The sequence below is a fragment of the Eptatretus burgeri genome, chromosome 12, assembly GCF_056783735.1.
Source record: "Eptatretus burgeri isolate ZD-2024b chromosome 12, Ebu_testis_v1, whole genome shotgun sequence".
NCBI lineage: Eukaryota > Metazoa > Chordata > Myxini > Myxiniformes > Myxinidae > Eptatretus > Eptatretus burgeri.
The window spans coordinates 94,730,455-94,748,715 of NC_140972.1; the positions used below are offsets into that span (position 1 = coordinate 94,730,455).

Genomic DNA, 18,261 nt, shown 5'->3' on the forward strand with positions numbered 1-18,261 from the left:
GGATGGGGCGGGGTACACAGGGAAAACAAGATGGACACTACAGGGAGTTTGAGGTCCTTACACAACAGGGACTTTCATGAAGGAAAGCAGGGAATTTGAAGTAGGTGGGTTTGGGGTGGATTAGCGGGGGTAGAAAAGATCATGGTTTTGGATAGGTTAAGATAAGAGGTGGTGGTGAACAGCTGTTTTGAAGACCTGGAGGGAAGAGTGGGATTGAAGAGAGTGTGGGAGTTTGTTCCAAAGGCGGGAAAAAGAGAAATGAAAGAGTGAAGATAAGCAGTGATTCTTGATTTTGGTTGTTTTATGATAAGGGGATTGTTGGCAGACCTTGAGCATCCTGTGGAAATATAGGGGGTGGGGGGTGAGGCCAGAGAGGAGATGGCAGAAGACAGAAAGACCACCGACCTGTGACCTGTTTGCGGTGAGAGAGTGAGAGACCAAAAGACAGCCTCATCGCGGGAGATACCATTGATCCCAAATGGCTTGGTTTACACAGCGAGAAGCCGAGGAAGATGAGAGGCAAGAGCACCAGCCCAGAGAGGGGAGCAGTATTCCATAAGGCTGTGAATGAAAGCTTTGTATGTGGTCAGGAGCTCAGGTTGGCCAAGGAAGGACTTTGCACAATGGAAGATTCCCAGTCGGCTACTGGCTTTGGAGGCCAGCTTGGAGATGTGGCTTTTCCTGGAAAGATCATGGCAGATAGTGAGACCCAGAAACTTGAGTGAAAGGACTTCTTCCAGAGGGTTGTTGAGAAAGTAGATGGGGGTGAGGGGCGGGGGGGTTCCTGATGGTCCTTTCGGAGAGACATAGTGAGAGTGTGAGATTTGTCCGGATTGAAACACATGTTCCACGTGTTAGATCAGTTTGTGATTTTATCCAGGTCTGCAGAGTGAAAAAGCTGCTGCTTGCCAATCAGAGGGATGACAGATGGTATGGCAGAGGGTGTCGTCATCAGCAAAGAGACAAAGAGGATTTTCCAGAGAGTCAGAGAGATCATTGATACAAACCAGAAAAAGAACAGGGCCCAGAATTCTGCCTTGAGGAACTCCAGCCTGGACAGGAAGAGGGGATGAAAGAACTCCTTATGGGCCACACGTTGGTTGTGACAGGAGAGGAAGTCTGTGAGCCATGAGTCGAGATGGCCTTGGATACCATTGGAAGAGAGTTTGGTGAGCAGGGCAGGGTGCCAGACCGTGTCAAAAGCACGTGATATGTCCAGGGATACGGCTCGGATTTCATGTCCGGCATTGAGGACCTCCATCCGTTGTTGGGAGAGCAGAAGCAGCATATCCAGGGTAGAGTGACCTGGTCTGAATCCAAATTGATGATCAAGAATCAGGCCATTGGAGAAGAGGAAGGATTTAATGTCAGAAGCGATGATGGATTCCATAACCTTGCTGATGATTGGGAGAAGGCTGATTGGTCTGTAGTTTCAGGGATCCGTTTTTGCACCTTTTTTGCAGAGCAGTAATGTTTGCTGATTTCCCAGCAGATGGCAGATGACCTTAAGCAAATGAGAGGGTGAGCCCGAGCAGCAGAGCAGGTTTTTAGGACACGTGGGCTGATGCCGTCTGGACCAGTTGCAGAATCTGAGTTGAGGTTTGACAGCAAGCTCTCTACCTTGTCAGGAGAAAAGGACACAATGTCCAGGGACTGCTGGGTGTGACTGGGGGAGGTGGGTATAGAAGCGATGGGTTTGGGACACAAGATTTAGAAGTAATCACGGAGTTTAGGTATTCAGCCTTCAGCCTTTTCACTTGCACCATGTTTGTGTATTGCAGTGATATTTGCTCAACCACTGGATAGTTGGAGGTTGTGGCACATCAGTGGATCTCCTGACTGACTAGCCCAGCTTTTCATTAAAGCTCTACATGATAGTTATCTTTCCCAGCATGTGGATGTCTGTACTCAATATTGCTCAGAAGACTTGTTGGGATCCAGATTTACTTGATCTGGTACTTACAAAGAGACAGGGTTTGGTTAATTCCATATAATGCAGGTCTCCACTTGCTCGTAGCAACCACTGTTGCATAGTTTTGAGCTAAATGTACGTGCAAAGGCACATGAGTCGGCAATAGCACCCAAGTTTAAAATGAATAAGGGAAATTTTGATTGTGAGAAATCCATTGGGTGGATCACTTTGCTTACATGGGCTGTAGTGAAGCTTGGAGCTTTTCTGGACAGCATTTCTTACAGAGTATGTACGAATCCATTCCAAATTCCATACCCTTGTTTCAGAAGGGTATCAGGAGAAACCCCTACATTTCCAGAGAAGCAATTGCACAGTGATGCAAAAAGGCAAAAGCATGAAAAAGTACACCACTACTGGCAGTGTTTTGGACTTTGAAAGATACACCAAGGAAAGAATCAAATTGTGGCGCCTGATGAGACAAAAATGCCAAGAGTACAAATCAAGCTTTGCTTGGGATCTGAGTTCAAATTTCAAGGGATTCTGGGAATATGTGAATTGCAAGCTCAAAACTAAATCTGCAGTGAGCAATGTTGTGGACCCCTCTGAAAAGTTATCTGAAACACATCGTGAGAAGGCAGACATATATTGAACGGCTTCTTCAGCAGTGCATTCACAGATGAGGACTTGCGTAATCTACCTGTAATGGAGCAGCACTTTCAGGGCCATGGGTCAGGTGGTATCCCAATCACCACAAAGATGGTTAGAAAAAAGCTTCTCGTCCTAAAGTACTCGAAGTCTGCAGGAGCAGACTATATAAATCCAAGATGCTTGGGAGAAGGCTGATCAAGAGACCGTTAACGTCATTGCAGAACTTCTCCAGATGATCTTCCAAAAGTCTCTTGATGAAATGGTTCTTTCACATCATTGGAAAATGGCTATCACATCCATCCACAAGAACAGGAAGCAAGCAAGTTGCTGAGAGTTATTGCCCTGTAAGTTTGACATTCGTGGAAGGTTAAGTGCTGAAGAGTATCATCAAAGATGGCATAACAATGCACATGATGACTCACAGACTTTGACTGTCAGCATGTTTTCACGCCGATAAGATCGTGCACGTCACAACTGCCATTTGCTTTCAAGGAACCGGCAGGCATGGTTGACGAGGGAGATGCACTGGATATTTACTATTTAGACTTCCGCAAAGCGTTTGATGCTGTTCCACACAAGAGACTTGATGAAGATTGCATCATATGGTGTTGGAGCATTCCGAACAAGAAGACTTTAAAGAGTTACTATTAACAGAGTGAGCTCAATCTGGAGTTCTGTAAGTACTGGTGCACCACAGAGTAGTGTCCTGGAACCCCTTTTGTTATAAACGATCAGCTACAAGTGATCAAGACTTTGTGGACATTTTTGCTGAAGACATGAAAATTATGGGTTCAGTTAACAATCAGAATCAAGCAGACTTGCTTCAAGATGACTTGGACAATGCACAGGAGTGGTCCACCAGCTGGCAGCTCCTCTATAATAAAACCAAATGCAAGGTCCCACATGTTGTAAGACAAAACGGTAAGAATGGATACCATATGAATGACGTAATCCTTCAGGATGTCCAAAAGGAGAAACACCTTGGTGTTGTGATTGATGAGGAATTTAACTCTCATCAGCCTCCGTCAAAATTCGTTCTCAAAGCTCGTCAGATGCTAGGGATCATCAAAAGGACATTTTCACACCAAACAAGAGAAAATCTACCAATGCTCTTTGTTATCTTCGCCCGGCCTCATCTGGAGTGTGGAAATGTATTCTGGGACTCCAGGATCAAAATGGATGAAGATAGGATTGAGATAGTCCAGAGATGAGCAACAAGGCTGATTGCTGAACTGCGTTGTTCTACCTTGTGAACAAAGAATCAAAATTCTCAATCTACACTCACTCTATATTACTGTCAATTCAGGGGTGACCTGATCACTGTGTTCAATATATTACGTGGAGATCTTCGAGTTCCAGGTGATCACTTCTTTGTACCTGTGAGTAATATGATCATGAGAGGACATCCTTAGAAGATGTTTAAGAGCCGTTCCAGACTGGACAAAAGAAAAACATTTTTCAGCTGAAAGGTTGTTGATGATTTGAACAATCTTACACAGGAAATTGTTGAGGCTAAGAATGTCGATGTGTTTAAAAGTAGGTTGGATAGACGTTGGTGGAGCCAAGGGTTATTGACCAACAGTCTTTGATGGAGGAGTAAGACTATTTTTTGAAGAGTTAAGTTGTACTCAACCCTGATGAGCAGACCAGGATATTTACAGGATACTACCGACAATCCCGTACCGAATGTGATGTGATGACAAGTGACCATTATATTTTGGTATATTATGTACATTCCGATTGATATATTCGAGCGATGTGGGACAAGATGCCCTTCATGGCAGGAAATGTTGGGCAACAACCCCTCCCCTCCCCATCTCTTTACATTCACCTCATTGCCGTTGTTTGGTATACTGAACATTTTCCTTTTCAAATTCCGCACAAGATCATCAGCCTGAGGGTCCTCTGGTGTGGGCGTTCAGGATACCAGACATGTAACCAAGACCCAGGTGATTGTATCGGGGTTGAAGGTGGGGGGAGGGGAATCTTCCTCAACTCAACTTTGGGGTTCCTGTGCGATCTACATTTGGGTAATGATGTGGGTAATGAATTGGTAGTAGCCCAGCTGATATGATGTGCTTGCGTTTGGCTTTCTTGCCCTGGGTCCAGCTGACTCATCTGCTGTTGGACATCCAATATATTGCAGAAGCTTTGTTCAAACATTACCCGTGGGTTAGGTTCCCTGTGTGCGTTGAGAAAAGATTTGACCACCGAATATTATAAGGATACTTCCTGTTCTTCAGCTGCCGCTGCAGTCCCATCAACTGTGAATTCTTTCTCGGAAGGGATATGTGTCGGATGAAGTAATCTGATGAGGGTGATGGCATCAGACGTACTTTATACAATCAATTTGGCAGGAGATGAAATTTTTTTTTGCTGGTTTGTATTATTTATTTTAACCTCTAAATGAGCCAATAGGTCTACAGGTATTATATATATATATATATATATATATATATATATATATATATATATATATATATATATATATATATATATATATATATATATACAGTATATATATATATCAAAGCTGTTGTTATTTCTAAATTAAACTGAATGTACGGTGCAATGCGAGTGATTCACAATGAACACAATGTAGGAGGTGTGACGAGAGATCCGTGGGTGTGACACACTCAACCATGAAACAAAGCCATGCTCAAAAACTAAAAGGAGAAAAACCAAATTATCCACAGCATGGAAAGACTACATAAAAGCTTTTGATGTAGTGTTCCACGTTCATGGATGATAAAATGCAGGCAATTGCACAAGATCAACCCCCAAGTAATCAAACTGATTGAGAAAGCAATGGAGCTTTAAGGAATAGCACATTGATATTCGAGCATTCGAAAGGAAAAATCGAAATACCAGGAGTGAAGATATGTAACTGGATCTTCCAAGGTGAGAGATTTTTGCCCATCCTCGTGTGTGTGTGTGTGTGTGTGTGTGTGTGTGTGTGTGTGTGTGTGTGTGTGTGTGTGTGTGTGTGTGTGTGTGTGTGTGTGTGTGTGTGTGTGTGTGTGTGTGTTACACATAGATGTTCGTGTCCATACAAATTTCACACCTCCAATTAATCCAGTCTTATTGCGGAGGCAGCCACACGAGTTTTCCTCTCCACACCCCTCCATCCCAAGCATCCTCCCTCTGCCCCCACACCTCTCTCCTGCCGCTCTCCATCACTATTTTCTGGCCTTCACCTCTAAGACACCCCCTTGCTTGGACTCTAATGTGCATTTTGGCCTGAGAATATTTTGAGCACCCTCTATATACGCACAAACCTCCTGGATTAAGATCTGTTTCGCATGTTTGCTTTGCTGGTTTATTTTATGACTCCAAATCAACGTTGACTGTATTCAATGCTATTGGGCGGGGATATGTGATGTCGTAGTAGTAATAGTAATAGTAGTAATGGTAAAATTGGATAAGATTATGTTGGAAAATTAAGAGAAATTCAGCAGGATAATTTCACGATGCATCAGGATTCAAGCGATTGACAAGGAGAGGCCATGGGGACGGTGAGAGATCCTTGGTGTTCACAAACGAAGCCTCCTTGTTGCATGTTAATTTTTAGCAGTAAATTCACTGTAACCACATAATGCAGGAAATTGTGAAAGCGGAAGCTTTGCGGCCTGGAAGGTGTTGATAAGGCCCCATTGTGCCTCATGGCCTGTCGACTGCAGAACTCTTTACTTCCTTTTTCAGAACGTCTTTAACGATCAGAAATATGCAAATTGTTGGTGGAAAGTGTGCTCTCAGAGATGCTTTCAAAAGATCTAGTGTGAAGACTCTTAGCTTATAATGGTTATAACATCAGAGGGGAAAGGCCTTGGATTGGAACTGAAGAAGTTGTGATCTCTTTCTTGTTCCACACTTTTGCTTTTGGATGTACTTTGTCCTTTTTGCCGAAACACACTCAGTTCCTCATCCTTCCTTGTTAGGCTGGGAATGGACGGCTGAGGAACGGCGATGAAATTCTCGCTGTTAATGGAGTTCGACTGGGTGACCTTCGAGTGACAGAAATTCTCAACATCCTCTGCTGCTTACCGAACCACCTGCACCTGACGGTGCACCACCCTCTGATGGATGGTACGGTCACAGGTACTCGGTGCAGATGTACAAGCTCGCATCCACAAGTGTATATGTACTCGCATGTACATGCATGAACACACACACACACACACACACACACACACACACACACACACACACACACACACACACACACACAAATTATTCAATATGCACACATGGGCCAAGTAACTATAGCATGAGTTCATTATCTCTGACATTGTGGTGCAAATTCTTCACGGCTTAAATCCTCTACTTGAGCACAAACTGTCTAATTAGTGTTTTTGCAGGCAGGGTGTCACATCACAAATACTCCGTCCCTCGGATGAATGTTCGGCCGGGTGTCCCATCTGCATCTGCATGCATTAGCTGGTGGACGTTTCCAATCCCACAGTGTCTTTCAACAAAGAATAAATGAGTTATCACACTTACAAGTCCGAGTATGGCATCTGGCACTCCATCATCTACTAAGGACTAATAGTCCATGTCTCTTCTGATTCTGATGTACCATTCTCTGTTACAGAGCGTCGGTGCTGCTGAAGCAGTTTCTTGGCAAGGCTAAAACTGGATTGTTTGCCATTGCCTTCCCAGCAGTGGTTAGGACAGGAATTTGTTATTTGTTCATCGTGCCGGTAATAGCTCACCTCCTCTTTCCAAAGGGCACCATGGGATCTTTAACGTCCATCCGAGGAACGACGCACACATTAATGAATCTGAATCTCCCTGTCTGTGAAACATGAGGATGATAGTTTGTCGCTGGGTAAGGATTCAAACCCAGGCTAGATGGATTGGAGGTGAATGTGTGTACCTCGAGGCCTTCCACACGAATGTGTGCACCTGCCAGCCTCAATAGTCCATAGCAGACCCTAAATTGTAGCCGAGATAAGTAACAACAACAACAACAACAACAACAACATTTGTATGTTACAATTACATTTGCCATAATTGCCTCTGCCACCGAAGGTGGTCGGAGGTTATATTTTCAGCCCAGTCTGTTGGATTCGCTATATAAGCGAGATATCCATTACTGTCGGGTTTTCCGTCTGTGTGTGTGTGTGTGTGTGTGTGTGTGTGTGTGTGTGTGTGTGTGTGTGTGTGTGTGTGTGTGTGTGTGTGTGTGTGTGTGTGTGTGTGTGTGTGTGTGTGTGTGTGTGTGTGTGTGTGTGTGTGTGTCTGCAATTTTACTCGAGCCGATTTTTGATTGAGGTTTTATTTTTCAAATGGTAGTCCTTCAAAAATAGGTGTCTATTCACCGTCATTTTTTATGAGGGGCTTAGGAAAGTGGGCGGAGCTTTGGGAAAGTGGACGTGGTTGATGAAAAGTGGGAGTGGCGTAGGAAAGTGGGCGTGGCTTATGAAAAATATTGTGTGGCTCAGGAGGTGTGGTCAAACAAGAGCATTGAGAGAAGTTTATCGGGTTTTCCGTGTGTGTGTGTGTGTGTGTGTGTGTGTGTGTGTGTGTGTGTGTGTGTGTGTGTGTGTGTGTGTGTGTGTCTGTGTCTGCAACGCGAGGCTCCACAGCACAAACCAGCAAACCGATTATTTTTCAAATGGTAGTCCTTCAAAAATAGGGTGTCTATTTAACGTCATTTTTTATGAGGAGTGCCAGTTGGCAAAATACGCAATAGGAAAAATCTTGCCAGGCAGAGGAACAATTGTATGTGAACCAATACGTCTTGGCAATGAACCTTCGTCAGTGGATCGGTCAGAATGAAAAGCATCATATCCAGCGCTTCGATCCTAGCGAATCCCTCGTCGCCGACTGGCTTGTCTATCTGTTTGTTACTTACAAAATCAAAGATATGAAAATTCGCAAGTATATTGGTTGGTCTGGTCTGTGATTTTGTCTGTTTGTTTCTTTGTCAATCACCTACAGGTCACATTTTTACTCCAACCTTCATGAATCTTCACCAAATTGTATAGTTGGTTGTAAGCAAGAAGCCTGTTGATGTTGAGGACAAAAGGTCAAAAGGTCAACATAGGCCAAAGGTCAACCACTTCAGTCGCATTTCTAAAATACTTAATTTTCATCCAATTGACTTGAAATTTCTAGAGGGTTTGTATATTTGGTCATTGAATTCAACCACCAATTAGTTTTTCAGGTCAAATTTGTTTTAGGGGTTTTGCAAGTATCTTGCTCTGCACTGCATCCTTGTTTGTTGGGTGGTCGCTGGAGTACCCTTATTTTCACTTTTTCCGTCTGTCTGTATGTTTGTATGTTTGTATGTTTGTATATTTGTTTGTATGTAATGGACAGCTCTGGAGGCCAGAGGAGTTAACCGATTTTGATGAAACTTGACAGGTAGGTTCATACCAGGATATAGTTGTATGTTTTTGAGCACCGTTGCCGAGCAACAGGACTTTGAAATTTTTAAAAAATCCTGAAAAAAATTTTTTTTCGAAAATCAAAAATCGGCTTCCAGGCTTTTATGCGCACTATAATCAACCTCTTTGTCAAACATTTTCAGCCCAATCTGTCAAAAACTATGACTAGTATGCAATTATGTAGCGATCACCCATGTCGCCTTCTGGCTTGTTGGGTGGTCGCTAGAGTACCATTATTTTCACTTTTTCCGTCTGTCTGTATGTATTGTTACGGAAATGGCCCTTATTGGACTACTAAATATAGGATTAGCTCAGATCCCCGATTAAATGCATGTGTAGTTACGTTGTTTGGTAAAATGGACATTATATATGTGTCTGAGGTGTAAGAGGCTGTAATGTTGTAAAGAAAACTTCGAAGAATGCTGCCAAGAAGTCTTCTGGCCATGGCCGTGGACACGGACGCAGGGAGGATCCATCATCACCCACACCCTCCCCATCATGCTCACCTACTACTACTGACATGAACCTACAACTACTACCACTATTGCTACTACTGACACGCTCACCTACTATTACTACTACTGATACTACTGATACGGACATCTACTCACCATGGAGTCTGAAACACTGACGGGTTCCTCCTGTGAAGCCCATTTTTATATACCAATTCCCCTAAACGCTGCCAATACGCCATTATACGGTAGCTGTAAGTTATAAACACGTTCAGTAAGTTCTGTGGTCGTCCGGAAGACGTCAATCAAATACGTCTACCTACGTCAATATGCGTTGGAGATACGTTACACATAGGTTCAAAGCACATTACTCATAGGTTAGAAATAAGTTTCGGGTACGCTAAACATTACCTCAACATGTTTCGACATATGAGTAACTGACAAGTAACGTGTGTCAACGATCGCGTAACGTGCCTACAACTTATGGCCAGCGTATGCGGAACGTGTGAGTCATATGCTGGCATACGTCGAAAAATTTTGAGCATGCTTAAAATTTGTCGACGAGCTCGGTGTACTACGACGTATGCCAGCGTGCTTCAGTGTGCTCTTAACGTATACCAAACTTACCCATAACGTATTCGACGTGTTCCAGCGTTTTAGTCAAATTTTTCATACGTCGGCATACGCTGGATAAATCGTCAAGGTGTGACAGGGCCTTAAGAACGGGTTGAAGATTGTTAATAAAAACATTGTCGTGAATTTTACTTGTGTTGTGATCCCTGATGTTCCCCAATAAATCTGGTTAATTCGTATGAAGTTGCCGCTATGGATTAATTTGTGTCGCGTCGAGGAACGATCAGTTCGATTGGCATATAAAACCAAAATGGTTACAGACTGGCAGAAAACGCTCGGCATCTGACACAACCAGTCTGTAACCGGCGGTTCTATTTCCCCAACTGGCAAGGTTCAGGATTACGGGTATCGCGATTGAAGACGCGTGACCCGAGGCCTGTGCTGAGCCGGCCAGCGTTATAAACCCCGGAGACGGTGGTGGTGAGGGTGGCACCAATGACCGGGTGAAAAATCCGCCACCCCGAATCCGCAACAGTATGTTTGCGTGTTTGTTTGTAATGGACAGCTCTGGAGGCCAGAGGAGTCAACCGATTTTGATGAAACTTGACAGGTAGGTTCAAACCAGGATCTGGTTGTACGCTTTTGAGCACCATTGTTATGGACACCACCGTTGCCTTGCAAAAAAATTATGTTTTCGAAAATCAAAAATCGGCTTACAGGCTTTTATGCGCACTATAATCACCCTCTTTGTCAAAAATTTTCTGCTCGATCCGTCAAAAACTATGACTAGTATGCAATTATGTTCTCGACCACCCATGTTGCCCACCGGCTTGTTGTGTGGTCGCAAGAGTACCCTTATTTTCACTTTTTCCGTCTGTCTGTTGGATTCGTTAGATATCCCTTATTATCAGGTTTTCTGTGTGTGTGTTTGTGTGTGTGTGTGTGTGTGTGTGTGTGTGTGTGTGTGTGTGTGTGTGTGTGTGTGCGTGCGTGCGTGTGTGTGTGTGTGCGTGTGTGTGTGTGCATCTGCAACGCGAGGCTCCACAGCACAAACCAGCAAACTGATTTCGATGAAGCTTGGCCAACAGGTGCCATATGGGCTGGGAATGTGCGCGTTTGAGTTTCGTTGCTAAGGCCTAAGTCACATTTGCTCTACGGCGAGGATACAGCGGCCTTACGCCCTCTGAATTGACAGAAACGTGTAGCGGCCGCAGAGTTTCTGCGGTGGCCTCAGGGTGGCCCTACACCGTTTGGCTATATTTTATAGGCCGTAGAGGGTCGCCGTGGAATTATAGCGCAGAGTTATAACTTTTTTCATTTCTACGTTCGCCGTAGCAATTCGACAAGCCGAAACAAAAGAACTGGTAAAAAAAAAGAAGAAAAAAAAAAAGAACCCACTTGTTACCATCCGTCGAGCTGCATGTTCGCCTTAGGGCCTCCTTGTGTCCCCTTGCGGGCACCTTGCGTCTGCCTTGAAAATTCTATGGCCGCCGCAGGAACGCCCTAAGGTCACCGTGCGACATCAAATCAAAGACTGTACGGCACCCCCACGTTTTCGTTCTCCACAATTTATAAATACGCCGTGCGGCTCCCCAAAAATAAAAACATATGTGACTGCTACATTGTTTGACCATGGAAATACTGCGGCCACCGTATAATTGCTAGTGGCCGTAGATTTTGTAGACCCCACGGCCGCCCTGGCAAATGTGACTTAGGCCTAAGCAACCACCCGTTGCTATGCAGCGGCCGAAAAACCGCGTTCACTATTTTCAATACTTGTCTGACAAGTTTGAATGTGTAGAAATGAGACTTCGGAATTAAACACTTCGAGATATTTAGAAAATTTTACTTGAGCCGATTTTTGATTTCGGTTTTATTTTTCAAATGGTCGTCCTTCAAAAATCGGGTGTCTATTTACCGTCATTTTTTATGAGGGGCTTCGGAAAGTGGGTGGAGCTTAGGGAAAGTGGACGTGGTTGATGCAAAGTGGGAGTGGCGTAGGAAAGTGGGCGTGGCTTATGGAAAGTGGGCGTGGCTTATGGAAAAGTGGGTGGGGCTTATGAAAAATAATGTGTGGCTCAGGAGGTGGTCAAACAAGAGCATTGAGAGAAGTTTATCATGTTTACCGTCTGTTTGTCATTTACACTTTCCTCCATCTCCACTCTGAGGAGTGCCAGTTGGCAAAATACGCAATTTTTGGAAAAATCTTGCCAGGCAGAGGAGCAATTGCATGTGAACCAATACATCTTGGCAATGAATCTTCGTCAGTGGATCGGTGAGAATGAAAAGCATCATATCCAGCGCTTCGATCCGAGCGGATCCCTCGTCGCCTTCCGGCTTGTATGTATGTTTGTTACTAACGAAATCTAAAGATTTCCTTAGGATATGGATGGCTTCCGTCCTCTGTTGGTGTGTTTGTTTGTGTGTGTGTTTGTTTGTTTGTTTGTTTGTAGGCATGATAACTCGAGAAAGGAAGAAGCTACCAATGTAAAATTACACCACATGCATCAAGAGGGTGATGGCGAGTGCTGATTAGATTGTAGTCAAAATCGGTCAAAGGTCAAGGTCACAGTGAGGTCAAACATTCGATTTTTGATGGTTTGGTACAGAATCATCGTAGAAACTTCTGGTTTGCGTCGCTACCTTCTCTACAGACAGCTTTTATTAGACAAGGTCAGAGGTCAAGTTGACGATTTCGTAAGTACCAGTCTATGATTGCTTGTTACTTACGAAATCTTTATTGATGACTTCCGTCATCTGTTTGAGTGTTTGTTTGTTTGTGTGTTTGTTTGTGTGTGTGTTTGTGTGTTTGTTTTAGGCACGATAACTCGAGAACAGAAGAAGCTACCAATGTCAAATTACACCACATGATTCAGGAGGGTGATGGCTAGTGCTGATTAGATTTTGGTCAAAATCGGTCAAAGGTCAAGGTCACAGTGAGGTCAAACATCCAAAAAATGATAACTCGATAACGGAAGAAGCTACCAATGTCAAATTACACCACGTGATTCAGGAGGGTGATGGCTAGTGCTGATTAGATTTTGGTCAAAATCGGTCAAAGGTCAAGGTCACAGTGAGGTCAAACATCTAAAACATTCGATTTTTGATGGTTTGGTGCAGAATCATCGTAGAAACTTCTGGTTTGCATCACTACCTTCTCAAGAGACAGCTTTTATCAGACAAGGTCAGAGGTCAAGTTGACGATTTCGTAAGTACCAGTCTATGATTGCTTGTTACTTACGAAATCTTTATTGATGACTTCCGTCATCTGTTTGTGTGTTTGTTTGTTTGTGTGTTTGTTTGTGTGTTTGTTTGTGTGTGTGTTTGTGTGTTTGTTTTTAGGCAGGATAACTCGAGAACGGAAGAAGCTATCAATGTCAAATTACACCACATGATTCAGGAGAGTAGTGGCTCGCGCTGATTAGATTTTGGTCAAAATCGGTCAAAGGTCAAGGTCACAGTGAGGTCAAACATTCGATTTTTGATGGTTTTGTACACAATCATCGCAGAAACTTCTGGTTTGCGTCGCTACCTTCTCCAGAGACAGCTTTTATTAGACAAGGTCAGAGGTCAAGTTGACGATTTTGTCAGTACCAGTTTATGACTGCTTGTTTGTAACTTACGAAATCTATAGATTTCGTAAGTATATTGATGACTTCCGTTTCTGTTTGTTTGTTACTTACGAAATCTAAAGATTTCGTAAGTATATTGATGACTTCTGTTTCTGTTTGTTTGTTTGTTTATTTGTTTTTTAGGCACGATAACTCGAGAACGGAAGGAGCTACCAATGTCAAATTACACCACGTGATTTAGGAGCGTGATGGCGAGTGCTGATTAGATTTTGGTCAAAACCGGTCAAAGGTCAAGGTCACAGTGAGGTCAAATATTCGATTTTTGATGGTTTGGTACAGATAATTTGAGAACGGAAGAAGCTACCAATGTGAAATTACACCAGGTGATTCTGGAGGGTGATGGCTAGCAGTGATTAGATTTTGGTCAAAATCGGTCAAAGGTCAAGGTCACAGTGAGGTCAAACATTCGATTTTTGATGGTTTGGTACAGAATCATCGTAGAAACTTCTGGTTTGCGTCGCTACCTTCTCGTGAGACAGCTTTTATTAGACAAGGTCAGAGGTCAAGTTGACGATTTCGTAAGTACCAGTCTATGACTGCTTGTTACTTATGAAATCTAAAGATTTCTTAAGTATATTGATGCCTTCCGTTTCTGTTTGTTTGTTTGTTTGTTTGTTTGTAGGCACGATAACTCGAGAACGGAAGAAGCTACCAATGTCAAATTACATCACGTGATCCAGGAGAGTGATGGCTAGCGCTGATTATATTGTTGCTGATTCGCGCCCGCCGGCGTGCTGACGGCCACGTAACTCGAATCGCGGCACGTCGCCCACCGGACGGACAATCCAGTCGTGACCCTCTCGGACTAACGCCGGGAACCAGTCACGGGTGGACCTTTCGGTCTCACCGCGATCGAGCCAATCAGCCCCCGCGTGGGATAGGGTTGCTCGCCAAATTCGACCTACCTAAGTACCCACGCGGAGGGTAGACCGGGCGATCGCACCTCGCCGCAGGTCGACTTCGGACACGGGCCACTTAAGCGACCCGTTCCGTACTATCAGAATAACCGAGCGGTGTTATCGTCGACCTCGACGGTTCGATTAATTATCGGGCGTATTCAGCCCACTACCAACCCTTTACGTGAAGCAAGATGAGGATTCAATGGGAGAAATGACGAAGCGAAGCGGGAAACAGTTCAACACAAAGCACATTTATTCGCGCTGAACGGAAAGCACACATATTCAATTACACCAAAAGCACACAGAAAAGAAAAACACAATTCAATTTACACAAAAAGCAAATGTAAAAGCGAAAACACAATGCAGAGCTAATACCGACTACCGAGCACACGGCAACACTTATACAATTCTACTTCACAGACGGCGCCGACAACACATACCCAAAACCAAGGAAAAGAAATACCCTCAAGGATGAGGCGGGCCTGAGGCCGAGACCGGGTCGCGCCTACCCGTCTGGTGATGAGACGCGGAGCGGCGATGGCGCCTCAACTCCGCGGGCCTCGCGGACAGTGTCTGGCAGGGGGTGGGAAAGGGGCCCCCTTGGTCGCACTATCTCAGCGCGGGGGGAAACAGGAGGGGGTTGCTGATGCTCGGGGTATAGAGGATCTTTATTATCCCTGGTGTGCGTCTCCACCTCGGCCAGGTCGCGCTGTCGGCCTCCCTCGGGTGCAGCTCCCTGCACGACGCGAGCACCCCCTCGTCTGGTGTCGCCGCCTTTCCACAGCTCCGTCCCCTCCGTTCCGACTCCAACGCACACGACGAGCAGCTCCACCGCCCGCGAAGTCTTGACTCTCTGTTTCCGACTCTCCTACTCTCCTACTCTGCGCCTCTCGACTCTGGACTCTCCTACTTTCTGACTGACGAACACGGTCCTTTTATCCGCCCCGTAACTTCGCCCTCTCATCTTTGACCCCCTCCCTTCGACCTTTCACCTCGCTCCCCATTGGCCCGAGAAAAAGTGGGCGTGAAGGCTTTTTGATCCATAATTTTGCATATATCGATCGTCCTGGAGGCGGGGCCAAATCGCCCCTCGCTCACCGATTGGACGGCAAAAAGTGGGCGTGTGTCGTTTTTGATCCGTTTTTGAAGCACAAAATCCGTGATTTTGTACACGCTGTTCGACGCGCGCCCTGCACGAGTCCAACACCGGTACCCACAGCGGGGCAAGAACGGTGGCGATGCTACGGTTGCGAGGTGTGACGGGAAGGTCGTGGCGGTTGTGGTGAAGCGGCGTTGTGGTTGGTGGTTGATGTTGTGATTGTGGTGGTAATCATGGCGGTTGGTCCAAATTAAAGATAGTAAAAGAAAAACGGCTATCCTGAAGAGTCGCAGCACGCATAAATGACATGTATTCCCACTAGACAACGGGTTTGGGCCTAACTACACATATACTTGCCGAGATACCTCACCTAAGGGACCTGAATGGTGGTTTGCGAATTTGGTAACCACAACAATATTTTGGTCAAAATCGGTCAAAGGTCAAGGTTACAGTGAGGTCAAACATCCAAAACATTCGATTTTTGATGGTTTGGTACAGAATCATCGAAGAAACTTCTGGTTTGCTTCACTACGTCCTCTCGAGAGACAGCTTTTATTTGACAAGGTCAGAGGTCAAGTTGAGGATTTCGTAAGTTCCAGTCTATGACTGCTTGTTTGTTTGTTTGTTTGTTTGTTTGTAGGCACGATAACTCGAGAACGGGAGAAGCTACCAATGTCAAATTAGACCACCTGATTCAGGAGGGTGTTGGCTCGTGCTGGTTAGATTTTGATGAAAATCGGTCAAAGGTCAAGGTCACAGTGAGGTCAAATATTCAATTTTTGATGGTTTGGTACAGATAACTCGAGAACAGAAGAAGCTACCAATGTCAAATTACACCACGTGATTCAGGAGGATAATGGCTCGTGCTGGTTAGATTTTGGTCAAAATCTGTCAAAGGTCAAGGTCACAGTGAGGTCAAACATCCAAAAAATGATAACTCGATAACGGAAGAAGCTACCAATGTCAAATTACACCATGTGATTCAGGAGGGTGGTGGCTAGCGCTGCTTAGATTTTGGTCAAAATCGGTCAAAGGTCAAGGTCACAGTGAGGTCAAACATCCAAAACATTTGATTTTTGATGGTTTGGTACAGAATCATCGTAGAAACTTCTGGTTTGCGTCGCTACCTTCTCGAGAGACAGCTTTTATTAGACAAGGTCAGAGGTCACGTTGACGATTTCGTAAGTACCAGTCGATGACTGCTTGTTTGCCTGTCTGTCTGACTGTGAACAGGATATCTCAAAAAAGTTGTGGACGGATTCGGATGAAATTTGATGGAAAGGTTGGGTGTGTGAGAAGGAAGAAATGATTAGATTTTTTGAAGATTGGGATCCAGATCCGATAATTTTAAATACGATTCTTCACCATTGAGTGACAAGACTAAAAACGATATCTCAACAAGTAATGTACGTATTCAGATGAAACTTGTTGGATGACAGTTGGTTAGACGACAAGAACGAGCCAATTCAATTTTCTTTCAGGTCCAGATGCAGATCCGGCCTATTATAGTACAGTCAAAATGTCGGATGACCTCCCAAAAATTCCAACAAAAGCAAGTTCAAAAGATTTTGATTCCTGGATATGTCCTCAGTGAGAGAAAAAAAGTTCTGAGGGATCCTCTAGGGGGGGGAAGTCCTGAAATCATGGAAATCCAATATGGCCACCACCCGGCTTCTGGGAAAATGAGAAAATTGTAAAGATTGATATTTTAAAATGTAAATATATGTTTTTCTGCATTCTAATTGTTTCTAGTTATGGTCAGTATATTTATATACAAGAATAATTATAAAAAATTAAAATATATTGAGGGTAAAATAAAAATTTTTAGCTTTTTTGTCCAAAAATGTCAATTTTTTGTCCCGAATTTTTTTTTTTTTCACCTGTTACTGATTTTGGCTCCTGGACAAAAAAAAAAGAAATGTTGAAGACACAAGATGAAATCAAGTCTATGGCAATACAATATAATTATGTAAATCATTGAAACATGACAAAATTCACAATTCCACTCGGGGCAATCACATCTGCCTGACGAAGGTTTCTAAATGAAAATGAAAATTCGCATTAAACTCAGAAACTACATCCATTATAAACTTACTATACGTGTTGAGAAAAGTCAAGCGTATTAAAGTTAGAACTCGACAATGTCGTCATCTTCCTCATCCTTGTCACATGGAGTGTTTGTGCAGCCAGAGCCTCTGCATTTCCACAAGCTGGAGTGCACTCAATGTTGTGCTTCTTGCATGTGCATCTCATGGTGCTCCATTCAGCCTGGCAGTTGCACCTAATGACACGTAACATCTTTTCAAGAGCTGAGCTATTGATGTCTGAAGTGGCACAAAACCCTCCTCACACTTCTGCCAACCCCAGTCTGTCGGAAGAAGTTCATCTGCACATTCCTTCCATTCTTGGACTTGCAGATACACGTGCAGGCTGTGATACTTTGCTGCTTCTGATGTTGGTGGTAATGTCTGTGGTTGCACATAAGAGGAGCTCCAAGCCACCTTGTCCCAGTACCGCTGATACCGGAGGGTGTCCAGGGTGTCAGTTGATTTTCCGTTGTACATTATCACCAATGTTTTTTCTCCTGCATCTGCCACATCACGTACGGGAGCTGGATATGCATCAAAAACCTTGGCCTCCTCACGGAATGTGTT

The 18,261-nt window shown here is 44.2% G+C and overlaps 1 protein-coding gene across 4 annotated transcripts in view; it reads left to right on the forward strand.

Moving 5' to 3' along the window:
* Positions 1–18,261, forward strand: part of LOC147016170 (uncharacterized) — an 89,885-nt gene that overhangs the window by 61,266 nt on the left and 10,358 nt on the right. For 3 of the 4 annotated variants that reach the window (XM_085848933.1, XM_085848935.1, XM_085848936.1), the window contains one exon: positions 6,499–6,658. In XM_085848933.1, the coding sequence (XP_085705059.1) occupies positions 6,499–6,658 (160 nt within the window). The remainder of the gene's footprint in view (positions 1–6,498; positions 6,659–18,261) is intronic. The other variant, XM_085848934.1, reaches the window with a different exon arrangement.